We start from the raw sequence: 27,826 nt of genomic DNA, 5'->3' as shown, positions 1-27,826 counted from the left end.
TCTGGCACTATTTTAAAAATATAAATATTGATAATCGAAAATAAAATTTATTGTTTTCAAAGTATACTACGAAAAATCAATGGATTTTTCATAGGCTGGTACCAATTATTCAACCCTATTGAAGTAACTCCAAACACACACGGTAAACGGATCAACCGCTTCTTCAGGGGAACTACATAGGGTGTCAAGTCAGGCGGATAACCCATCGATTCAATATTTTGGCCGGTAAAAAATCCCCCTGTTTGAGCCAATGTGTGAGCACTTACGTTGTTATGAGGAAGAATGATTCGCCTCTTTTTGAACTTTTTCTATATTTCTTCTAAGACTTTTGGCAAATAAATGTTCGTTTGTCATCCAGAATTGACCATCCTACGTTGCTGTAATCATATTGCTATGAGACAGGTAATATCGAAGAAATACAATAGGCAATAACTTTTGTTGGATCTGACTGATCTTGGGAGACTTGTTTTGGGCTCACGACGTGTATCTATGATGTTTATTCCTATGCCGTGAGTATTTTGTTTTAAACATTTATTTGAACCAATACACACGGTTTTTTGAGAATTTATCACCGTAAAAAGAATTATGTTATTTGATACAGCGTTGCCTTTATAATTCTGAAGAAGGTTATATTTAAAAATTCGAAATTTTTATTGAAAACACTAGATGGCGTTTAAAAATACTGGATGCTGTTAGAGCCAGAATTGTTATAGAACTTCGTATGTATGCAATTGTCCCTTTTACGCCTCCTTCCTATGTCATTTTTTTTTGTTTTTCCATCTTCAAACTTGTCATTGTCATTCTCCTTATTTATTTCTTCTATACTACTGTTCGTGTAAAATTCAACCTACAGCAAAAGTTTTACTTTTTAACTAATATATACTTATATGGAGTACAAATATAATCAACTAAAGCACAATTGCACAAAGCATAGACATACTTTATATTAATAAAACTGCTCATTTATAAAAAGGAATTTCTTTCTGTTTTCAGTTCTAATATTTCATTGGGCTTTTCCAGTATTTTTATTGTTCTGTTGTCTTGTTAAATACGGATTTAATCTTTGTATTTTTTGGACTTGTATTTTGTTGGCATCTGTAAAACTGTTATACGATATTTCTATTTTTTAACAATAACATTCAGATGTAGAAAGATATTGGAACCTTAATTCTTCTTCATGACCAACATGTGTTTTCTAATAATTTACAGTTCCATTGTCATACAAAGTACAAATTAACCATGAAGGGTACGAATCCTGCATCTTTATTGGTTGACCTAACTTCTCATTTTTATTTTTTCTATAACTTTCGCTTTTTAATAGTGTCTGTGTTTTCTATCGCTAATTCTTCAAAGAATCATATAACTACCTGCCTAGAAACTTCTTTAAGGTCTGTTACGATCATTTGTATAAATTTTGAGAAGGTCTAATAAGTTTATACCGGCCAAAAGTACCCACAGAGCTATAGTATACTCCGAATAACTTTTTTATCGTTTGTGATCGCTCAAACATGTCCCACAAATAACCTATAATAAATATTTAGAATTTTTTTGAACTAAATAACTTTTGAGTTTTTTTGAATCATTTAAATCAATTTAATACTTTCTTTAAATTCAAGGTAGCATAACCCCTTATTCAAGAAGTACACTTCTAACTGATGGTATATTTTGCAAGATTTAGTACTCTTGATACTTGGCATAGTTTATTGCCGCCAAAAATTTTTGAATATAATCAGTTGAAATTGATGAAATATAACCTTTGTTTTAATTTTGTATGATATATTTTGATAAACAAATTAAAGTAGGTTTACGTTGCTTTACTTGTATAATAATCATTATTTTTTTTTGATATTTGACAAGGACATTCTCAAGTATTTGTTGGTCTTTGGTGCTCGGACAAAAAGTCTGATTAAATCTTTTTACACAATACTTTAATATTTTTTTAACTAAATTATGTTCATTTGAAAGGCCCAAGTATAATTTGTCTTAATCGTTCATTGTTTTGTGTATCTTATTGTGTTATATTTATATTTAATTTAGATTATATTTATTGTTCTTATTATGTGTTATATAATTGACATACGTCGATAAAGGATATTGAATATCTATAATAAGGACATGTTGTTTTGGATGTTTTGATTTATATTATTATTATTATTATTTAATTAATACATTGTTACTAGTCACTTCCGTCTAACCTACAATTTGTCTTTATGATAACTTAAATCTAGGTATATAACTTGTACTAGGAGGACCCATCGGCCCTAACTCGGTCTCTGGTGAAATAATGTTTATACATGTCACTGCTGATTTTTTTAATATATGCACCTCACTACCCAACACTACGCAGGATCAGATGGTTTGATTCTTTTGAGCCTGTGTCCTGTTCTGGTGGTATCTAAAAGTTGCAATATTTCAGTATTCGTATGAGAATGGAGTCTTTCCTCATGCCCCCTTGCAATTCTCTTGATTTCTTGACTGACTGTGGGTATCTGAAGGTCTCGATGTAGGTAATCAGTCCTATAGTACACCCACAATACCTCTCAGAACTTTGTTCTGAAAAATTTGTATTTTATTTATGTTACTCTTTGCAGAACATCCCCATAATTGAACTCCGTATGTCCATATAGGTTTCAGTATTTGCTTATATAACAGCAATTTATTATATAGTGATAATTGTGATTTTCTTCCAATTAGCCAGTACATTTTCCTATATTTCAATTCCAGTTCTTTTCTTTTCTTCTTTGTTTGTTCCTTCCAGCGAAGTTTTGCATCGAGATTCATTCCGAGATATTTAGTGTTGTTGCTATATGGAATGATAGTGTTATTTAATGTTATTGGTGCTTGTACGGTCTGTTTATAAGTGAACTGCACATGTACAGATTTACTTTAATTAATTCTTATTTTCCAAGCTTGCGTCCAATTTTTTATATTATACTTGCCTCTTGTAATTTTCGTGAGTCTTCTTCACTATTGTCTCCGACAGCTATAATTGCAGTATCATCAGCAAATGTAGCCATCGTGATATTTTCCATTTTTGGTATATCACAAGTGTAAAGTAGATAAAGCATTGGTCCCAGTACACTTCCTTGTGGTTCACCTGCTTTAGCTTCTTTTATTGTAGAGTAAGCTTCTTCTTGTTTGACTCCAAAGATTCAGGTTGTAATGTATGATTTTAATAGTTTGGTGTGTTGTTTTGGTAGCATTTTCTGTAGTTTATGAACAAGGCCTTCATGTCAAACCTTATCGAAGGCTAGTTCTGCATCTAAGAATATAGCTAAGCATACTTTTTGACTTTCGTAGGCTTTTTCAATAACATCTGGTAATCTGTGGACCTGGTCAATTGTTGAGTGCTTGTTAATAAACTGATGTATGCATTGTCTTGTATAATAGAATGGAAATGAACTGTTGGCATCATGGCAACGTCTAGATCTGTTAATCATGCACTATCTTTCTCCTTTTCTCTCCCTCTCTCTACTTCTCTTTTTTCTCTCTGGTTTTCTGTTTCTCTCTATTTTTCTTTCTGTTTCTCGTGCTGGTTTTTTTAATAACATAATAATTGAACATTTAAAAAGTTAACCATTAATATTGTAATTGTTTTTAAAATATTTATATATCTACGCAAATGTTATCGAAAATTATTAAATATTTGAAATATTTTACTAAAAAGCACATCTCCAAAATCAACAAAAGCTTATATTTATGGTTAGATCCATTAAATATAACATATGATGATTTCGTAATTAATGATCACTTACGTAATTAGACATTCTTTCCTTTTATTTATATAATATTTCCGTTTTTATTTTAGTACTTTTATTTCCATTATGGTTTGTTTACTGATCTATCAATAGTCATTGTATAATCCTTCATTAAACCTTAAACGATTGCGTCAATTACCATAAGGATATGAATGAAAGAAAAACGAGTAAGACATCGATTTCCCATAGCAGGGTAAAACTTGCGTGATGGCAGCGTTTAAAACAAATGTGCCGTGATAGCTTTTCCGGCTTTTTAAAATAAAAATGCCTCCCTTGAGCTTCCTATGTGGGTCAACTCGTCTCAAATGTAAGCTTTATAATCCCGTCTCTTTTGTTTCCCTTGTTCAAGGTGAACTGAGTTCGGATAGTTTTATGACAAGCTCAATGAACACACGTACAAGTGGTTTTCGGTGTTTTTAAGAGGCTCTCTTCGGCTTATGACGAGTACTTGTTAAAATTCTATCGTTGTGACTCTGTAATTCGTGTAGTACCACGAATGTCAATTAAGTAAACAGCGAGGGGCAATGTTCTCGAAAGGAGTTGACGCATTTTTTCGTAGATTAATTTATTTACGGTTTTCATGGAATTCGGAAACAATATCCGGAATATCTGGTAAACAACATTGCGGTTATTGCTTGAGCTTGTATTTCAGTGGATATAAACCAGAAGAATATTGAAAATATATAATATTTAAAAGCTAGAAAGTATACTGAAAAAATTAGAGGAATGCCTTGTAAGCATTACTAAGATCAAATACTGATAAAACATATTGAAAAAAGAGATTAATATACTTTTACAAGTCCAATAGGTTTATAATGGAACGTGATAAATTGATTTGAAGACGATAATGCCCGCGTGAAATAAATGACTGCTAGCGACTGTAACATACTATATACTGAATAATAAAACGCTAGTGAAATGGAAGTAATTCATTCAAATCTCTACGATCAGTAAACTAATATAATATTTTTTGTTATGCTTAAACTAGACTGTATTTTTATAGTTAGGAATTGATGAACGTATTCACTTATTAAATTTTATTATTCCAAGATAAATACACTCTAATGTGTCCGCTATATTTCTCCATTCTTCTGATATATCCCTGATAGGTGAAGAACCTCAAGTGGTTTTCACAGCTTTCTTTGAAACAAGTGATAGTCAGAGGGTGCTATATGGTGACGGCATAAAAAATTGTGTGTGTTGCACTATTATTCTATTTGACGTTTTTCACAAAAAAGTTCTTAATCGACCGGATGAAATATGTGATCTCTCAGACCTCGAAAGAGATCAAATCGTTGGTGCTCTGTTAGCAGGGGAGTGATGTCTGTGATAAATTGTTTAACGAGCGACTTGTCTACGGTAATGATAGCATACACAAAACATAAACATAAGACCGCCGAATATTAAAAAAGATTTCTGACAGCATAAGGCTACCGCGGCAAATGTGACAGTAGCATTCAAAGATAATATTCAGAGAACGGCTGCGGAACCTTTTATAACTGTATGTCAATACTAAGCTGCGAAAGAAGTAATGCAACGACCATAAAACCTGGACTTTTGATGATTAGAAGAATGTGGTATAATACGATGAATTATCGGTTAGGTTGTTGCAAATGGCTGGGTTTATGTACGGAGAACCCCAAAAGAAGCCTACGATCCGGACTGTATGCTTCCTACAGCCAAGTATGGCGTAGATTCCCTTGTGATTTTAGCGGCAAAATCCTAATGTTCAGTTGGCTCTCTCATTGATATCACTGACTGGATTACGGCCAATAAATATCTCGATATCCTCAATGATGAAGTTCTTATTATGACTAGCATATTGCTGCCAAATACTTCTATATTCCAAGATGATAATGAGCTCATTTTATTCAGTTACCATTTCTATGTATCAGACTTAATAGTATCGATAGACTTCCTAACAGAATTATGACCAATGATCAATACCTTTTTATCTCTTCAGTTTGTTCTTATTTCTCTTGGACCGATCTACCATGGGCTCTCCTCCAAGCCAAAATTAACAATCCTATAGCAAGCAAAACATCAGCTCCTCTATAATTCGGATATTATGTTGTCATATCCTTTCAGAATGTCCAAGTTGTTAAATTATCTATATCGCTCGGCATCTATATGTTTCTTAAATCGTTCATCAGTAGCTTATATGCGCGGACTCGATCCTTCTTTGATTTTACCTAAAATGGCCGAATTTTTATATTTCTTATTCTATTAGTTGTCATGTGATAGACATTTAATAATTATATTCAATTATTTTTATATAAATTTGTTATAGTAGTTTCATTTTGATGGATTTTGATGCAATTCTTATCTTCAATCATCGCTAAATAAATAACATAATATAGCTGGAATGGTACTTGTTTGAGAATAGTAACAGTTTATGTTCATTCAAAAACTAGTTTTAATCAATTTTTATAATAGATAAATATATCACATTAATAATATACTTATTGGACACTGCTCCTTCACATATTCCTTCCTTATGGACTGAATAATATGACTATTTTGGAAATTTCCATCAATTTTTCATATCTTTTTCACTTGTGAATCTATATATTCTTCTGGAAGATATTTTTAATTTATATACTCCTAGTAGAAAATATATTACTAAATATACCCCCAAACCTTTTGTTTTTTTTTATTAATCTCTTGGAACGTCAACAATCTGCCCGTGGGCAATAAGTATTATTGTTTGATATCTGTTATATAATATAACCATACTAACATGTAGAAGATCACTTCAGTAAGTAATCTGCTGTACAATTTATAATCTAAATCTTATTCTAGGTACTATTATAGCTTATTTTGAAAGTCTCTCCTAACTTATTCTAATGACTATTCTAACTTATTCTAGAAATTATTAAATTTCACTCTATGTGTCTATTAACCAGTTCGTATGGTAGTTTGCGTTTGAGCCTACGCACTTCACTGTCATCGCGCCCATTTAACTGTTTGGCGATTGCATTAGGATGCACTAATAGTCTTTCAGAGTACTTCGCACTAGCACTTTGAATCACACTCGTTATGGGTTCTATTGGGATATCGTGTCAGACGTCGATCAAAATGCATTTCCAGATATTTAACGCTGTCTGCTTGCGGAAGTTCATAATTATTCAATTTTACTGAGGGATATGTTCTTCTGCAAAGGGTGAATGTCGTATGGGTAGATTTTGTCTGATTTGCTTTAATACGCCACGTTTTCAACCACATTTCGACTTTGTTAAGATGAAGTTGGAGGTTTCTTGTGGCTGATATTGGATCCTCGGGTGATGATAAAACCGTCGTCAGCATATGTTGCAACAGTAGTGTTTCGTGAGGTTGGTAGGTCAGCTGTGTACATAAGATATAACAATAGGCCGAGAACACTGCCCTGCGGAACACTCGAATATATGGACTGTAGGCCAGTGTATTCGCCACCCTGTTTAACAATAAAATGTCTGTCTGAGAGGTACGATTTCAGCAATTGAAAGTGCATATGGGGCAAAAGCTTTTTCAATTTAACGTGCAGTCCACTATGCCACACCTTGTCGAAGGCCTGAGAAATATTGAAAAATGCATCGGAGCAATACTGTTGTTCCGTGTTTATTACGGAAGCCAAATTGATGGTCTGGAATAATATTTCTCTCCTCCCCCCCCAAACCTAAATGCCAAAGCTTGTACCCTAAATTTTAATGTTATCTCCTTTCAATATACGGTTTTGTTCTCATTCTAATTTTCTTTATTCTACTATTTACTTATTATTACTGTTGCTACGTATTATTCGAATCTCTCTCTCTCTGGATAATATATTCTCTGGAGCCCAACCAAACCAAACAGTTATATTGATTCGGATTTGTTTTGTTGCTAATTTAATGTTGCTAAATTATATGTTATAAAATTATATTATTATTTTTATATCGTTTGGGCTTGGTTTTCTACACCATAGAATCAGTTGCCTGCAATATTTCTACGCCTTCTCATATGATATGGTTAGTGCTTAAAAAGCAAACTGATAGACTTTTGCACTGAACGACTTCCGGTTTCCCATTATATTATTTCAGCAATAACAGTATACACAAATATCTGATTATTTTATATAAAAAATATATGAAAACTTTGTACGCGCCTGAAATATGAGGTTTTCCCTCGATTTCTCCTGATTCTGACATCAGATTCTGACTTGGTTCCAATGGGACCACCTCGGAAGCGCACTCTTTCGAATAGAAGCACAATTGTGAAAATCGGCCCATAATTGACGGAGATATCAGCAAATACACATTAAGAAATATACTGTCTAACCTCCTTCTTCTATAAAAATTCCCTAGGATAGTCTATAAATAAGACATCAACCAAATAAATTGTGTGTCTTTTATTTTCTATGCGTTTAATTATTTATGTGGAGAGACTTTTAATAACTAATTTAATCTCGAGGGATTTACAATAGAACACGTAATCTTTTATTTTCTTTTCAATCTTTTATATTCACCAGTCATTGTGCCTTGTTATCCTTTGTAGAGCCACATACTACATGGTCTTTGTAGTAGTCATAAAATAAAATATAGTTCAATGGTGGCAGAAATTATTTCTTAAATTATAACCCCCTATAATATTAACAACAGTTCTTCAGAAATTTTGCAATTAATTTTTTTCATTAAGTTAGACCTATGACATTTCCTGTATATTTTATAAGATACTAAATACCACTAGGAAAGTAATTAATATAATAAAAACCAATTTACTAATAGTCATAATTTCTTTGTCCTTTGATGATATCGATATCAAATTAGTGGAATATAAAGCGGGCGCTGCCATCGCACTAAAAGCCGTTAAAACTATATCTGCCGCCGGCTTGATGGTATTAGCTTGATTACTCTTTTGCCAGCTGTTAATTAAACTTAATTGAACGTACACCATTTTAATTTCGGAACGTTAGCCGGTATATTTCGTAAAAATGGTTTTCCTCGTTATAGTACATTACATGAACATAATTTCGTTTTTTAGAAACTATATTTTATATATAATTAATTTTTAAATACACTACTTATAAAAAATGTTATTGTTTATAATTGCCGATGTAATTTTATTTCAGTATCTTTTACTGTTAATACAAAATAGAGAGTTTCAATATCTATCCAATCATTGAATTTGTCGCGAAAGAATACGCAACCAAAAAAAAAAAAGAAACATCTTGATAACTGACGATTTAGAACTAGAGATATCTTCAGAGTTCTGATTCAACTTCATCGCTGATACTACTCACTAGCCACTCAAAAATTATTTTCTATTTAAATCAAATATTGCGTAAATTAAACCAGCCCTACATGGTGCATGTCCTGTAATTTCTTAACTAAACTTAGTACTCTACTCTCTTCATTTAACAATTAACTTATTTGCTTTAGTTTCTTCACTATACTTTTTTTCAAAAATATAAAAGTAATAGTCTCGAGAAAATATTGACTTTTTGGTGTAGACGGGTTTTGTAATTCTGATTCTTGTTCATTTCGTCATTACTTATGTAAGAAATACGTTTATTTCTTGGTAAATAAAATACAAATATTCATGCATTTCACAGTGGCCTGTGAAAATGGACAGAATAGGGGAATACATTGTTGATTAGAGGATATAATTTAATAAACCACAACAAAATTATATATATATATATATATATATATATATATATATATATATATATATATATATATATATATATATAATGTGAATGAATCAATTGCTAAAATAAGGCAAAAAATATTCAGCAGAAAAACAAGAAAAAAATAATTAAGTAAATGTTGCTACAAACAAACAAAATATCTATTCAAGTAAATTGAAAAGTGAATAGAAATAATAAACGAAATAATAACGAAAATAAAACGAAACGAAATAACGAAAAAAAAAATAAATAAAAATAATAACGAAAGTCATAAATTAGAATACGATTACCTGAATATTTATTGTAAAGTTAGGGTACGTTTCATATCTATTTTTCCACTTTTAGGACAAGAGAACCCTGACATATCGATATTTTTTCCCATCAATTATGCAATTATGTAATACATATGAATTAAAAAGGAAAAATGGAAACCAAGCACGTAAATGACTCACCTATAGCCTTCAAATAATGTCGATATAACTGTGCATTTTGCTTATGCCAAACTAAATACAAGGCTTAGAATGACCACCGCACATATACGCGCTAGAGCGTAATTGGCGTCCAATGAATATTTGCAGCGAACGTGTTTTGTTCAGATTTGTTCCTTTATACCAACAAACACCTTTGGTATCACATAGTGGTGTATGTGTTTTATGTTTATTGTGCATTCTGTCTTTCTCTATGTTTTGGCCGGTAGTTTCTTTTGGTAGTTTTCCTCTGTCTGAAATATACCTCCGATACATCTCTGATCCATTCTCCAGGTTCGCTTAGGTCGCCCTCTGATTTTTCTCTTTTCCGTCCATGTCTGTCCGTCTCATATTCGCTTCTCTTTACCTATCTTGTGTCCTCCATGCATTATGAGGTATTTCATTTCTGCTGCCTGTTATTTTTTTATCTCTTTAACAATACCCAAATCTTGCGAACCGAGAGTTAGGGTTGGTTTATACACTTTATTGTTTTGCTTGATATTTTTTTCTATTGATGAATATTTATAACAAAGAACAAATTCATGGCTTTTCCAGTTCTGGCACTCATTTCCATTTCCATCTCTTGGCTTCTACTACTTTCGATTTATATACCCAGATACTAAAATAATTATCATAAATACTAAATGAATTTTCTTGTTCTATTTTTACACTTTATTACCTCTGGCTTTCCCATCATTATGGCTTTCATTTCGTTTTGGCCTAAGAGTTGTTATTGTTGCATCATCTGCAAAAACTGGTATCGACTGTTTGGTCTATTTAGCATTTCTTTATTATTTTAATCATTTTTCAATTAATATTATAAACAGAGTTAGGCTCAAACATCCGCGTTGGGTTTCCTGAATCCTCATTGGGTTTTAAAGGTCAATAACTTGTTGTCTGAAATGACCGCATACTTATAATATGTTCATGTGTTTGCAATAATTTTGACTAGTTATGAAAAGCATATTTTTATGAGAATCCCAAACGTAACAAATCGTATTTGGATATTCGACAACCCACTACGTATTAAAAACTAGTCAGATTGTATTGAACAAACTCATATTAAAGTAAATATTGCGCTATTATAGTTTGGTATTACTAACACCACGTTAGACAAAAAGCAAAGAAGATTAATCTCAAAATCAAGCAAATGTGCTTGTTATTTGGAAGATACTAGTTTATCAGTCAAATTTAAATCCCATTTGGACTTATCAGGTGCAAATATAGGGATTGCTCTAAAACAACAGACCTGTTAGCAATCCAACGCGGTAGCAAAACAAAGTTCTTTGATTAATTACCAATTCTTATCACTAAGTAACCAGCAAAAACTCTCCGATGACCTCGATATCAAATACATTTCGATTTAAAATATGAGACATGAAAGGTTCCTAAATCATAGCAACGTAGAAGCAATACAGCTACTGAGCAACGGTCAAGAAATAAGATTGAAGCTACCCAAACCATTCCCTTAATTTAATTTTAATTCAAGATTTAGTTAAAATTAATTTGTAAATATAGAGTGTACTAAGCAAATCTGACCTCTAAGATGTAATAAAAATGTGTTACAGTGGCTCTGATCTAAAGATCTTCTGTTACGGTGAAATATAAAGAAAAAAAAAACGATGAAGATTTGAACTTTTAAAAGTTGATCGACATAAATTCGTATTTTTATTTTCGAAAACATGCAAGTAAATTATTTTCAAAATGGAACAAATTACTCGTATTATGTGTACATATTATGAGTAAGGATTAACGAACACTATCCATTATTTACTTTTTTTAGAACTTAAAAAAACCTTTAGCTCCAGCAAGAATCGATCCTAGTACGTCATTATCGACGAGCCAAACTCTTAGCCCACAGGGCTACCCGATAGGTTTGTTTATATTGTAAGAATATTCGCCTGGTCGGTCGGAATATGTGGCTGTCGATGCGATTGTTTGTCCAAACACTCACTACTATTTTGTGAACTGAAAACACTGGTTGAATAAAAACTAGTTTATTTTGATATTAAATGGTACATGTGATCGACGGGAGAATGGACAGGATATTAGGTTAGATAAAAGAAATACAGTAGCGCTGTGGAAGTGGTACTGTTACAAGGGGGCAGGGAAAAGAAAAGGGAGCGAGACGTCGTCGTGATAGTATTTTATAGCTGGGAACCGCATGGTACCAATCCACTAGCGTTGCCAACCTTTGAACTTGGTGTAGGTGAATTCGTGGTGGCCTAAAGGGTTGTAGCGGTCACTACAATATATGGCTTTTTGGAATATATTTATTTGTAGTGCATATTATACAAAAATATTAGGCCTAACAATTCTTCCTCGATATAAGCTTTAACCGTGCCAAATTTCACTTTTTTTTTTTTTTTTTTTGTTCTGGCCTAAAAACCAGGCGGTGGAATGCATGACGCATACCTGGTCGCGGAGACTTGCCCTGGAGTGACAAGTTGGACCGGGTTATGTGGGACTGCCTCTGGGCTTACCAATACACTAAACCGAAACCGCCTCACAGTTGACCCCTGTGGATCACTACTGCTACTGCATTAAATTTGGGGATATGGCACCCGCTGATCGGGCAGCCGTTATTGGGCACGAGAGCCCGGCGATTCTATTGATTCGCGAACCTGAGTTAACACACAACTGGGTACTGTTGTATGGGGGCAAAAGTTATGACTGTAGCGACGGATGAGGTCGTTTCAGCCTGGAAAAGGGGGAGAGCTTAGCGGTGACGCGGTGCTAAGTTCCCAGCATGTCGACCAGCTCGCGAACAAGCGCGTTTTCAGAAGAACTTGAGCTGAGTTGTTGTTTGTGGAATGATTGAGATATGAAGTGCTTGATTTCTGGAGTGTCAGTTTCCCTATGGATTTGATTATTTCTGACAAACCATGGAGCGTTTAATATTCTCCTGAGGAGCTTATTTTGGAAAACTTGAAGCCGTTTGACCTGGTTGGGTGTAACAAACTTGAAGTAGACATTAGATCCGTAGAGGAGTACGGACCGAATTAACATCTTGTAAAATAAGCATTTGATGGAGATGGGAAGCCTGCTAGAAGGGCAGATCAGAGGAGATAGCAGGTTTGCTATCCCCGAACCTTTTTGGATTGCTTTCTGGATTTGGGAATGCCAACCGAACCGCCGGTCGAAGTGAAGACCTAGGTACGTGACGTTATCCAGCCATGGAATTATTGCGGTGCCGATCTTAAGTTGCGAGACGCGCAGTGCGTAACGCTTCTTGTGGAAAATGATGGCCTGGGTTTTCAGGGGGTTGATTTGCAACCTCCAGAATTTGAACCACTTGACCGCATGATCGAGCTGCTTCTGTAAACGCTCATGAATTGTAACTTCGAACCTGGCGGCCGTGAAGAAAGCAGTGTCGTCAGCGTAAAAGGCGACGTCAATATGCTCTTTTCTCGGCATATCTGAAATAAAGAGATTAAATAAGGCTGGGGCCAGCGGGGAACCTTGAGGTACGCCAGCATCGATTTGTTTCCGACTGGAAAGTGACGCCCTGATCTTGACCTGGAAAGATCTGTCCGAGAGATAGGACTTGATGAGAGCGGTTAGGTCTTCCGGGAGGCCTAACCGCACGCACTTTGCGAACAATCCGTCGTGCCAGACCTTGTCGAAGGCTTTGGTTAGGTCCAGAAGAACTGCCCCAAGCTTTTTACGTTGGTCAAGAGCATGATGGATGTGTGCAGCCAGACGGGAAGCTTGATGGACGGATGAGTGGTGAGCGCGAAAGTCGAATTGTTCATCTGGAATGATGTTGTTTTCCTTTGTGAAAGAGTTGAGAGCGTAGAGTATTGCCCTCTCGGCAAGCTTCGAAATGGCGCTGAGAAGGCTGATAGGCCTGTAATCAGATGGAGATGATTTTGCTCCTTTCTTGGGTATAACCGCTATATGTGCGTGTTTCCAAGACGCCGGGAAGTGTTGCAGTCTCATGATGGAGTTAATAATGTTTGCCAGTTCTGCGAGTTGCTTATGCGGGAGCATCAAATTTCACACATATACCCCCGTTTTCTTCAAAAATGAAGGAAAACTTTTTGCTAAACCGATTACTATATATGTGACATAGCTGATCCTCATCATTGATTGTTTTTGTTTCAGATTGTTACCTGTTTCTGTGCAGATACCCCGAAGCAAACGCGCGCGCATCGTGGCATCCGCCATGTTTCTTCGCGTATTTCTCGTCGCTCTAGTGGCGTCCTCTGCCATAGCAGAGGATGACACTTCCGGTCCCGTGTTCCTCAAGGAACCTCCAAATCGAGTTGACTTCTCCAATACAACCGGCGCTGTGGTGGAATGTAGTGCCGTGGGTAATCCACCTCCGGATATAATCTGGGTAAGTACCATCGTGAATATAAAGTTAGAAAGCTCATTGAGTATTTTTTGTACCTTCACGTTATGAAAATGTTAAATTTAGGAAGTTTTTGAAGCTCTAATTACGCGACGCTATTATAGATGAAATTAGAATTCATTACAAAAAGGAACATAGTGGAAATGATCACAACTTTGATATGGTTAATTTTACAATGTTTGCGAGTGTGCAATATTTTTAGGTTTCAGGTTTAACAATGATATATGATGTGAACCCGTTCAATAAAACAGTGATTCATTTATGACGTCAAATCATTCTGACAAGACTGTATTTCTCCTTAGTTTCTTCTGTTACTAGCTGTGTACATGTTTCTAGATAAAATTAGTTTTACTCATTGAATTCTCCTTAATGTATTTGCCATATCTACAAAACTGTTACTATTCATTCTCTCTTTGAACATTTTAACAAAATGATAAATATATTCTGAACAAGTACTCACATATCTATACACATAAATATTTCACACTCTAAAAAACGATTTCTACAGTTATTCTATATTAATTATATACTCACCTTTAATTGTTTCCACTCTTCATCACTCTCTCTTGGTATTATCAACATTTAATTATAAGCCCATATCCAGAAAGTTTCGTTCACTCACTGTTATATTCTGAGCCACAATTCAAGACACTAAGTTGTTAATTTCCAATCTAACACTCTAACAGTCTAATGGAGCTCATCTAAACCGAAGGGTGTTGTAGACAATCTTTGCCATATATTGAAACAGTTCTTGCCTGTATATTCTTCGCGACCTGCATATCTACTATAGTAATATTTTTCCACATCCCATAACAATTCGATTTGATTGAATATGCAGTGATAGTGAAGAAGACGTTACACTCTGTGGTCATATTATTCAGCCATCTGATCTAATATATATCTTTTTTCAGGCCTATTTTTAAAAAAGTAAATTGCATGAAACACAATTAAACCTTTCGTTTATATTTAACATGGTATCTTCAAAAGTTAATTTATGTTTTGCAAACCATTCCTTAACTACAGGCTTTGCCAACCACTTGTTGGGATCTTTTTGCTGGATTCCTATTTCTAGAATGAAGAACAATATATTTGTAATGAATTATTAAAAAATATTATGATTTACAAATCCTAATCAAATGTTAAACCACTTACCACTTTAAAAACATATGGTACGTCAGATCCTGGCTTTGTATATACATCTGGATCTAACAATCGAGATATATTTTGATAGCCACAATATATAATGTTGAAAAAATCAAAACCTGAACTGGCTTAATTGGATGAAAAATGTTCAAAGCTGAAGACATTGGACGTATTATGAATGGTCTTTCATTTGGTATTGAATGTGTGCACTGTCTCATTTCTAGCATAAAACGAATGTATTCATAATAGTTTTACGACTTTTAAAAATAGAAATATATATATTGTGGTCCCAATGTGGGTCAAGCTGTCTCAAGCGTTAAACATATCAATAATCAAAGAGCTTGATTAATTTGGTAAGAAAGTTTGATATCGAACGAATTATGAACCACTATTTCTAGTAAGAGATAGAAAGAAGAGATGTTAGATACATTTTTTTAACATAAAATTTCAAAATACATGAAAAACGCCATCAATTTGACAATTTTTATATTTAACAAATATGAAAAATGTTTATTAGCCCAATAATATCATTTGAAATGGAAATATACTGAAATTTTTATTCTTTATTTATTTTTTAAAATTTTTTAATATATTATTGGAAGGTCCATTGGGCCTTACTTACTCTCTAATAAAATAAAATAAAGGTTAGTAGCATTTTTCAGTGTTTTCACCACTTATTGTACTTCACTATACCACTCCATTAGTTCTCTTGAGCCTGCACTATAGTTTAGTGTTGTTGAAGAGTTGCAGTAGTTCGGTGTTAACATTGTTTTCGTTTATTAATCTCCCAGTACGTCAACAATCTCCTTGTGGGCAATAAGTATTATTATATGATTTCAGTTATATAATATAACTATACTGGCATGTAGAAAATCACCTCAGTAAGTGATCTACTGTACAACTTATAATCTAAATCTTATTCTAGCTACCATTCTATATACCATCTATTTTAAAGTCTATCCTAATTTATTCTAAAAACTATTCTACCTTATTATTAAATCTCGCTCTATGGGTCTATTAATCAGTTCGTATGGTAGTTTGCGTTTGAGCCTACGCACTTCACTGTTATCGCACACATTTAGCTGTTTGGCGAGTGCATTGGGATGCACTAATAGTTAGAGTACTTCGCACTAACACTCCAAATCACACTCGTTATGGTTTCTATGGGGATATCGCGCTGAATCAGTTTGTTGGACACGTAATATGGGGCATCGACGATGACTCGCAACACTTTTATTCTGGAACCTCTGGAGGATATCTATTTTAAATTTGCTAGTAGTACCCCACAGTTCAATACCATAGGTCCAAATGGGTCTAAGTATTGACTTATATCGCAAAACCCTGTTATCTAATGATAATTTAGATTTACGTCCTATCAGCCAGTACATTTGGTTTAGTTTAACCCAAGGCTGTTTGCGTTTTGTCACTATATGTTTTTTCCATGTCAAACGTCGATCGAAATTCATTCCCAGATATTTAACGTTGTTTGCTGGCGGGAGTTCATGATTATTCAGTTTTACTAAGGGACACGTTCTTCTACATGCGGTGAATGTCACATTGGTAGATTTTGTTTAATTTGCTTTGATACTCCACATTTTCAACCACAATTCGACTTTGTTAAGATAAAGTTGGAGGTTTCTTGTGGCTGATATTGGATCCTTGTGTGATGATAAAACCGCTGTAGCGTCAGCATATGTTGCAACAGTAGGGTTTCTTGAGATCGGTAGGTCAGCTGTATAGAATAAATATAACAATAGTCCAAGAACACAGCCATAATGTTTTAAAATACATTAAAAAATTCAATCTATTCTTTATTTTTATATTTAAGAATTTCAAACGAATTACGTCATTATGTCATTTTGGTAACATATTTTTTTATATTAATTACATCTTATATCAGACATGGTTAGTACAATCTTAATTTACAAATTAATTTATTTCTACTGTCCTGTTGTACCTTCAGTAATACACAAGCAAGGCGAGTACGGTATTTATACATCAGTATGTATTTCCCAAATTAAAATAAAACTAAACTACTCCAGTAACATATCAACGTACTCGCTCTCAATTTTCTTCCTTTGAAAAACTATTACGGCTGCTTTTTATAACTCTTATTGATCTTTTTACTGTTGTGTCTATCAGCTTCAAGTTAAAGACTCATCTGAGAAACAATGTTGTAATTGTCAGTTCGATTTGGAAACCTCACAATTTACTTCTTTTAAAAATATCATATTTATACTTACTTCTAATTCTTTTTAATTCTGATTGATTTGAAGATTCTAATGTAGATAGTATAACTTAACTGCTGATTTCAATATGACACTGATCGTATGACGATATTTTCCCTCACTATGAGTAAGGGTAAAGATTATTTACATGATAAATACGTGCTATGTGATTCAGATTTATTCTAAATTAATATATACTATACTGTTAAAATATACATTATAATGAAGGACTTACTATTTAAATTAGAATTAGAAAATGTTGAGGGTCTGAGCTAGGTTTTCGTCCAATAAGTCTTGCAATTCAGACTTTTTTTGTACATCAGATCATTCTTTGCTATTGACATCACATCACCACTTTTAAGTCGTTGAAACCAAAATCAACTGATGCGGCATCAAGTACAAAGTAATGAATGGCCAAAATGTAATTTGGAGTTTTCCGTGATTAACGTCTGTATATATTCAATAACTTCATAATACTAAATGACGAAATACTTTTAGGGTAAATGATGTGGCTCGGTGAATGGAGGTAAAACGAAATTAAACAGTAATGTATACACTATGTGATCGTTATTATAAAAAAAAATGTGAAAAATACAAATGATAAAAAGGATGGCAGCGGTGTTACCTGTAGACGATGGTGGCACGTCTAAACCAAACGAGGGTTGAGCACTGAATGAATCGAAATACCCTTCAATAACATCTCAGATAAACGTCTCGGGGTTCCCGCCAACTATTCGTTCTCGGGTTCTGGTTGGCGCTGCTGGCACCCCGCCCGTGTTCAACATCTGGGATTATATTTCTGGGTATTTTGTAGACCGTTATTCCACGATGTAAAATTCGACATGCCTCAAGGTCGCTAGATACTATTTTCTGTAATGTGAAAACTGTCAAATTTAACGGCTGTTTACATTGATTCTTTGCATTTTCTTCAATAGGTTTCGCCAGTCAAAATACATACAAAGACATAATATAATATTTTGATATTTAAACTTTCCCACTAGGCACAGTGTATAATAGTTTATTTATTACAGGTTCGATCGGATGGTACAGCTGTCGGAGATGTCCCTGGACTACGTCAAGTTCTCGCTAATGGCAACCTCGTTTTCCCTCCTTTCCGCGCCGAAGATTACCGTCAGGAAGTTCATGCCCAGGTCTACGCTTGCTTGGCCAAGAACAGCGTTGGATCCATCAATTCCCGCGATGTCAATGTCAGAGCAGGTCGGTCGAGAATCTAATTTTTATCACAAAATTAATTCTGGTAAAAATCGATCTAATTTTCGAGTCTGTCGAAGCTTCAATAACGCAAAATTCGGTCAGACTCGCATAATATATTGTAGGAACATGACTCAGTATCCTGAATATTGAGATTTTATCTTGTTTTTTACATTGTTGTTTTATAGAAAAAAGATCGTAGTCTTGTTGCTACAATTCATGAATTATAATCATTCTTTTCAGGTGGTCGAAACATTCATTTTAAGTTTATATAGGTTTCTTTCCAAAATAAACGACACGAACTAACGCCGCAAGCACCGTAAGAAATCCATTATTCGGCCTGCTGTGTCCATTCCCGTTTTTCTTCCTGCTATTTGCAGGTGTACTCGTCTATATTTAACGGCGACGGCGTCGTGCTAGCTGCGACGGGGCGTGGGGGAAGCGGGCGACGCAGGACCGAAGAAGGAGAAGATGAAACGGAAGTGTTTCCTTGTATCTTCGGAGGCCACATTTCGGAGCAGCCGTTAACATAAATTAAACGTCTCCCATCAAAGCGACGTCATTAATATGCCCCTTTCCCCTTTCACGCCGTCGTTAAAATGGTATCTTGCCCCGAATCTACCGGAAGCTCGACATGCGTTTGTATCAGTGTTTCTATGGAAGCGTGTTCCCCTTTATTAATATGATTTTAACGTTGTAAGTTGTCGGGAAACATTCAACGGCAACTAGGGAATCGATTCTGGAGTAACGGGTTTTATCTGCGTTGTAAATGTTGAAATATATACGGAGTCGTTATTCTCCTGCTATTGTTTTAACGTATAATATTGCCTGCTTAATATGATATCGCTTTTTTTGATGACACTGAACTAGTTTTCGAGGGGAATTGTTCGCAGACATCTGGTCCTTTGCGTAGCGACATGTAAAATACACAAACAAGCATATCATCAAGTTTTATGTGTGAGGGTAGTATGACAAGTTACTGGCACTAGTAATGAAAAATATGTTTAAAATATGTTATTTGTTTTCAACGTCAATCACCTTTTAGTTACACCGATTTGTTTATTTACCAACAAATAATATTGCATCAACCTTCTTTAAGTATTTTATCATTCTAATGATTTAATAGCTTTGTAGACAATGATAATCTTCAAATAACATAACAATGATAGTCCCTACTTTTTAGTAATCTTTTTACATGTATAATAGAAGCATTTTGCCCCTCTGCTATGCCAGAAATTTATCATATAGCCCTCCTAACATATACACTACTTTTCCATATAATTAGATCCATGAACTGATGGGACTGTAACGTAGACTGTAATGTTTTGAATTTTTAATAAATGATAGAAATAAAATAAAATAAAACAATTTTAAATGAAATGTTGTGAAATTCTATAGTTATTTCGTGAGTTTTGCTATAGAATTCTTATTTCTTTTGTTGACCCTCTTTCTATGCATAACTGTCTACTTTGTAGACAGCTTTGTAGACAACTTAATAATCTTCAAATAACACAGCAATGATAGTCCCTACTTTTTAGTAATCTTTTTACATGTATAATAGAAGCATTTTGCCCCTCTGCTATGCCAGAAATTTATCATATAGCCCTCCTAACATATACACTACTTTTCCATATAATTAGATCCATGAACTGATGGGACTGTAACGTAGACTGTAATGTTTTGAATTTTTAATAAATGATAGAAATAAAATAAAATAAAACAATTTTAAATGAAATGTTGTGAAATTCTATAGTTATTTCGTGAGTTTTGCTATAGAATTCTTATTTCTTTTGTTGACCCTCTTTCTATGCATAACTGTCTACTTTCTTGAAGATGTGGATCATGGCTATACTTGAAAATCAACTTTTCAATTAATGATCTTCTTTTTTATTATAGTAGATTTTACTATTTCTTTTTTTAGTAATTCCCAGACATTTTTAATGAGATTCGCATCTACATATTCAGAATTTCCAGGCTTCCAAAACTATCAAAAACATTTTGTTGTAGAGATCTTATATCAATATATTAGCTTTATCTTCTGGATTGGAGCTGCTTTTATTGACTAATCATTACAGATTGCGTCTTTAGTCAGAGCTCTGGTACTGAAGCTACCAAATAGGTGATATTTCTTATAACCCTTTTCTTTATTGAGATTCTATTGGTGTTTACGAATATCGAAACGACTTCAATGTTTTCTCTCAAAATAGCCTTGTGGAGTCGCCAAGACCTTGAGGCCAAGGCGGATGGGACCGTATATCCAAGTTTCACAAATCTCACCAAAAGGTTAAATATGGTGTAACAGATCAATTAAAAAGTCCCCGACCTTACACATAGATGGCGCTACTAGAATTAAATCCATATGTTTTTTAGTTCGCCCTAACCCACCAAAGATGCGTGTATAAATTTGACAGCTGTCGGATCATTAGTTTGTGGATTATAGAATTTTGAGTGAAGCAACTTTTGTTGATGTGAAAGAAATGGATAAAAAGGAATTTCGCGTGTTGATAAAATATTGCTTTTTGAAGGGAAAAAATGTAGTTGAAGCAAAAACTTGGCTTGATGCCGAGTTTCCGGACACTGCCCCGGGAAAATCAACCATTAAGGATTGGTATGCTAAGTTTAGATGTGGTGAAATGAGCACCGAGGACGGTGAACACAGTGGACGCCCAAAAGAAGTTGTTACCGACGAAAACATTTAAAAAATCCACAAAATTATTTTGAATGACCGTAAATTGAAATTGATTGAAATAGCAGACACTCTAAAGATATCAACTGAACGTGTACATCATATCATTCACGAATATTTGGATATGAGAAAGCTCTGTGCAAAGTGGGTTCCGGGCGAGCTCACTTTTAACCAAAAACAACGACGAGTTGGTGATTCGTAAAAGTCGGCTGGCAAAGTTATGGCCTCTGTATTTTGGGATGCGCATGGAATAATTTTCATTGACTACCATGAAAAAGGAGGGACCATCAACAACGACGATTACATAGCGTTATTGGACCGTTTGAAGGACGACATCGCCGAAAACGACCGCATTTGAAGAAAAAGAAAGTGCTACTGCACCAAGACAATGCACCGTGTCACAAATCCATCCATCCACCGTATTCTCCAGATCTGGCCCCCAGCGACTATTTCCTGTTCCCAGATCTCAAAAGAATGCTCGCTGGGAAGAAATTTTCGTGGAATGAAGAGGTGATCGCCGAAACTGAGGCCCATTTTGAAGCAAACAGAAACAAAAATGGTATCGAAAAGTTGGAGGGTCACTATAATCACCCTTGAAGGGAATTATGTTGAATAAAAAAACTAATTTTGCCAAAAAAAAAATATTTTACTATGTTAGGCCGGGGACTTTTCAATTCAGCTGTTATAGAAGATACTAAGGCAGATTTGGTAGATCTTCTTACTTATATCTGTCAACTCATTCTTCCATAAATCTTTCGGTTCGGATACGAAACACTGAAACTTCATGGCAAACATTTATTTTTCATAATCAGAGAACTAGTCTTTAAACTCTTATTGTGTTAAAATGTTGTTATCCCGGTTTCTATAACTTTTTACATTGATCTTGCCTTTTTTCTACGATATAGAGATGAACTCATCATAGAACTAAACATGGTTATGGCAAATATTGCTTATTTATTACGTGGCATACTGATATCAATTATAAGTAACTGCAGTAATTGATTTTTGTCTTTTTTCCAATCTTTAATCCGACCAAATTGCTTTTTTGTTTTAGTTGGAGTAAAATTCTGTTTTCGTATAGGTTTATCTGCGTTCTATCATGATTTTCAGATTTGTCTATCAATTCTTGGCTCTTTCTTTTCGCAAGCAATACTTCTTGTTATATCATTTTGTGTTAACTCAATGAAATTCGAAATACCACGCCCTTGATCAGAAAAAGATGTTATGATTTCTTCCCACCTTATATAATATTTTAATTTTAATATGTAAATTAATTTTAATACATTCATAATAATAGTAAAACGAGCATTAAAACGCAAAATTTACTTCTATTAATAAATAGAAATTACTTCATGAAGGTCATTTATGAACTAGGAAAAGAACTAGGAATTTCAATTACAAATACACTATAGGCCTAAATAATAACTGTCATCCAATTGTAAAAAATCCTCTTATTTTTGCTTGGATCTAATAATATGGCAAGTAAATATCTTTTCTAATTTTTTTATTGTAATATAGTAAAGCTTAAACCATGTAATTTTTTTCTGAATTTATTTTCACCGAAATAAAGGTCACCTGTAAAATAAAACTCATGTGTATATACAGAATTATGAGTTAATCTGAACGATCTCCAAGTCGAATGGAGCAAAATCAGGCAAATATGGAGGTATTTCGACTGATATTAATAATAAAACGTTTGTATTTTCTTCAGTTTAAAATAAATAATGTCGAAATATAATACTCATATGGTTGGTAGAACTATTTATATTACATATATTATTTTTAATATATTATAATTCTGTTATATGCTTCTCAAAACTCGTTTATTACTGTTTGTTTTGATCTGAAAACTAAAAGCAGATTCTTACCCGAGACATATTTAACGTGGATCTGTGATTCATTTACTCCTTTTAAGTTTTTTTGGGATTCTGAATTAAATTTAACCAATTCTCCGAGTTTAGATCGACCTTTCTAAATAAAACCGGACGAAAGAGCGAGATAGAATGAGTCTGATAAAGGGAGAGAAAACACGGTCAGAAGCCGACATTTTAAAAGAGGTTTATAGAAAGGCTAATGGGTCTCTAATACGTTTTACCACATGAGATTCTATGCTAATGCGATCGATGGGAACTTCTATGGATTGCGGTGGTTATTGAGTGGCTTAGTAAAAAATAAATGTAAATTTAATTAAAAGAGATTTTTTGCTGCTTATTTATTTATTTAGTTAATTTTTTTATATTTAATATAACAAACCAAAAAAACTAGTTTTAGTACAAGAAAATTAAATAATTTTTGAACTTGTAAAGTTGAAAGGTATCTGAAACAACATTTAAAAAATATTATATATTTAATAAAAACGTCATTTTGAAAAAAAACGGACATTTTTGTTTGCAAAATATTGGCTATTTTTGGATTCTTTTCATAATCAGTTATTAATAATTCATGAAATAGACATGGATGCTGCTTTATTAGTATATACATAAGTATATACATATTCTTTTTGTAATTTTGAAGCTGTATACAGACAAATTGGTATATATTTTATTCAAGGCATAGTCTATCGTTGGCTATGACATTTCCTCACCTTTTGAGGCTATTCAATAATAGACTCAGTTGTTGATCTCTTCGAAAGTAAGTGAAATAATATTGAAATAGAACATTGTTAGTAGTTGCTAGCGACTAAATGACTTAAAACTAGGTATATATCAAGGAGTCATCGGTCCATTGCTTTAGTCTCTTTAGTAATGTTCCATGTATTAAGTAAAATACTGCTGCTTTTTCTGTTCCTGGCACTGCAGGAGAGTCTGTGTTCTGCTCGAGTGTTATTCAAAAGTTGTAGTACTCCGATATTGACATGACAATTTTCCGTCATTCTTATAGCATCTGGGTCAATCTACCTTTCGGGATGTTCTTGAAAAATGTGTATTTTATTTATATTAATTTTCGCGGAACATCTCCACACCTGAAACAAAATAGGTCCATTTGGCTTTTAGAATTTGCTTATACAACAGCAGCTTTTTATGTATGGGTGATTTAGATTTTGACCAATACATTTGTTATATTTCAAATCCATTTGTCTTTATGATAACTTAAATCTAGGTATTATATATGCTAGGAGGACCCATCGGACCTATCTCGGTCTTTGGTGAAATACTGTTTATACATGTCACTGTTGTATATTTTAATATATGCACCTCACTACACAACACTACATAAGATCAGATGGTTTAATTCTTTTGAGTCTGTGTCCTGTTCTGGCGGTATCCAATAATTGTAATATTTCATTATTCGTGTGAGAATGGAGCCTTTCCTCATGTCCCCTTGCAATTATCTTGATTTCTTGACTGACTGTTGTGGGTATCTGAAGGTCTCCATGTAGGTAATCAGTCCTATAGTATTTTGTTACACCCACAATACCTCTCAGGACTTTGTTCTAAAAAAATTGTATTTGATTTATATTACTCTTGCAGAACATCCCCATAATTGAACTTCGTATGTCCATATAGGTTTTAGTATTTGCTTATATAATAACAATTTGTTATGTACTGATAATTGTGATTTTCTTTCAATTAGCTAGTACATTTTCCTATATTTCAATTCCAGTTCTTTTCTGCTCTTCTTTATATGTTCCATGACGCAATATGTAACATTCAATATAATGTTTTATATCAGATAATTCAGATAATTTTACGTTTTATTTTGTTGATCGTAAAAGCCTATTTGCCTAACTAGAAACGAACTTAACCACAGTATTCGATGCACCGGTCTTGTAACACATTTAAAGTCACTGCTTTTTTCACTAATAATTTTTGTGACGCCGCTATATATTGCATGAAAAAAAGCCACTGTAATATCATACGATATAATAATTAAATATATATATATAAAGGTTTTTCGGTGATATTACATGTTAAACATATCAAATGATAAAAATTAAACATATTTTTGCAGTTTATCAACAAATTTATGTTGGTTGAAATTCGATTGTTACAAATTTTCTTTCATATATGCAAGGACTAAAGTTTAAGAATATAATATCTATAAAATCAGATATAATAAAATCAAAAATAATAAAAACGTTTTATATGAATCATATATTTGTTTATAATGTCATTGTGAATGGGTCTTCTTTCAGGATCATGTTTTATGAGAAAATTTCAACTTTCCATCTTTTCAATCGAATTTTCTTTATCTTTCTGTATATTAATCTTCTGTGATGGCCTCCCGGTCACTTGCCGGTAAGTAGACGAAGCAACAATAGGCCCAGTAGAGATAAATCCTATTTTATACAAGTAACACTCTAAATTATGACAAACATAGCTACAGCGTTCAATTATAGCATAAACAAGTTGTAATATGTAACATAAACAGTACTACCAGCCTAAATAATAATAATCTTAATAAATTCAGAGAAACTGTTTCATATTTTAAATAATTTCATTTTTTATGAATTGAGATATCCACAATAGCCATTTAAGAGCGTTCTAATACGTTCACAATAAATTATTTATAAAGCATGTCCCAAAATTTACGCTCAATTTGTTTGAAAAATAAGACAAAGTCTGACTGCTAACAATTTAGGGTTAGTACGAGGGAACAAATGTGTTCATTGTTAAACAATATATTAAGATATACGAAAGTTTGATTGTGAAAGTTCGCACATTTTTTACAATTGGCCAAATCAGAAAGACTGGATCAATTAGTAATATTAGAGCCACTGACAGTCCACTAGCCGTTCAAGTCGTTTAAGTTGTGTCCGTGTTTTTCAATATATTAGTGGAAATGTTGAATTGACTCTGGTTTTTATAACATAATTTTGGCGTAATTTATATTTAAAATAATTAACAGTTTAAATCTTTTCTTTAGAACACGACTTATTATTATGTGTTTATTATAGTGTTATAATAAAAATTAGTTTTGTACGCATTAATTTAGCGCATAAATACATCGCCTAACGCCCTCCTTTTCTTTCGCCATTCCATTTCTAGCTCAGATCTCAGCTCAGCTTATTTTGTGTTATAGACGTACAATATTTCAATAGAAATAAAAGGGAACAATATCACAAACTGTTTTACAATCTACAAGGTGTGCTGTCCTGACGTACGATGAAGATCTTACTTGGTTTGCTTGAAAAGTAATTGGTGCGCCCTCAGAAACTATGATGCTTCCAAATTCACATTTTAGAGAACGTTTACTAGCCTTTTATTTGGTCAACAAAATTGATACACCCAGCTCTAGAAAGAAAATTGCACCTTGAGAGAATCCTTAATTGTTGATAAGGCACATGTTATTAATAAGTTAAGTAGAGGAGAAATCATATTACCATCACTATATATCAAGTTAGTCATTGGCATTGGACGAGGAATGATGATTCTTTAACTATATTTCCTAAACAAAATATGGAAAAGTTAAGTAATGAAATGTTTCATGGTTCACAGGTTTGGACATTGACGAAAGATGCAAACTTTATAACAGTTATGACGAATTCTGAAAGTGAAGCTTGGAGACATTTTCTGTTGGTTTGCTAGAAAACTTTCTAAAAGTATATAAAGCACCAAATTACGAAGAAATTACACGAAAGATTTTGGCAAGTTTCAAAATTTTAGAAGCATATTACAACATATTACCTGAGAATCTGGCAAATTATAGTGAGAAACAAGGAGAGTGCTTCTTGTTTCTTGCCGGATTTAAAGGTGATTGAAAGATATCATGATGGTAGATTAATGCTGGTCTCTATACAAAAATTGTTCTAAAGAACATTGAAAGAAAATATTATAAAAGGCGTTTCTCTAAAGTACTAAACATAATATTTACAATTATTTTTCTCTTATAGTCCTTCCAATGTCCTTAAAAATGATATTTGAAAAGGAACGTAACAAGCGACTAAACTTCTACCTGGGTTATTTTTACACCATTTAAATCATATGTTTCCTAACAGTGTTGAAGGGATTTCTTTCATCTTGTAAAGAAAGATAAGAACTGTATGTCTCGAAGTTTCCTATGAATGCTTTGCAGACTAACAGTTTTTTTTTTGTGAAATAATTCTGTTAAATTATATTTATTTCGAAAAAAAATGAACTGAACATTTCATAAATTTAATCGAATAAAATAAATTTATAAATTTCGAATAGCGTTAACATCAAGGTGATCTTGATTCGATACCCGCATTGTATTGTGCTGTTCACTCATTCTCAGTGCTTATATTCATATGTGAAGCGGTATTAATGTTTGGAATAATTTTGCAAACATATGACAACAATCTCAACCACTTCTTACACAAATCGAATTATATAGACTGATTCTGATGATAAATATCTTTTTATCTAGAGTA

At 33.3% G+C, this 27,826-nt stretch overlaps 1 protein-coding gene across 41 annotated transcripts in view; it reads left to right on the top strand.

Annotated features, from left to right (window-relative positions):
* Window positions 1-27,826, top strand: part of Dscam1 (Down syndrome cell adhesion molecule 1) — a 202,809-nt gene that overhangs the window by 16,893 nt on the left and 158,090 nt on the right. For all 41 annotated transcript variants that reach the window (XM_076409797.1, XM_076409796.1, XM_076409755.1 and 38 more), the window contains exons 2-3: window positions 13,977-14,211; window positions 18,629-18,815. In XM_076409797.1, coding sequence (XP_076265912.1) covers window positions 14,038-14,211; window positions 18,629-18,815 — 361 coding nt within the window. In that variant the 5' untranslated portion in view covers window positions 13,977-14,037. The remainder of the gene's footprint in view (window positions 1-13,976; window positions 14,212-18,628; window positions 18,816-27,826) is intronic.

Source organism: Rhynchophorus ferrugineus, unplaced genomic scaffold (assembly GCF_030347505.1).
Source record: "Rhynchophorus ferrugineus isolate W39M unplaced genomic scaffold, kcgeb_rfMv2 rfM7, whole genome shotgun sequence".
NCBI lineage: Eukaryota > Metazoa > Arthropoda > Insecta > Coleoptera > Curculionidae > Rhynchophorus > Rhynchophorus ferrugineus.
Note: the sequence above shows the minus strand (reverse complement) of the source record. Positions and strands in the feature narration are given on the sequence as shown.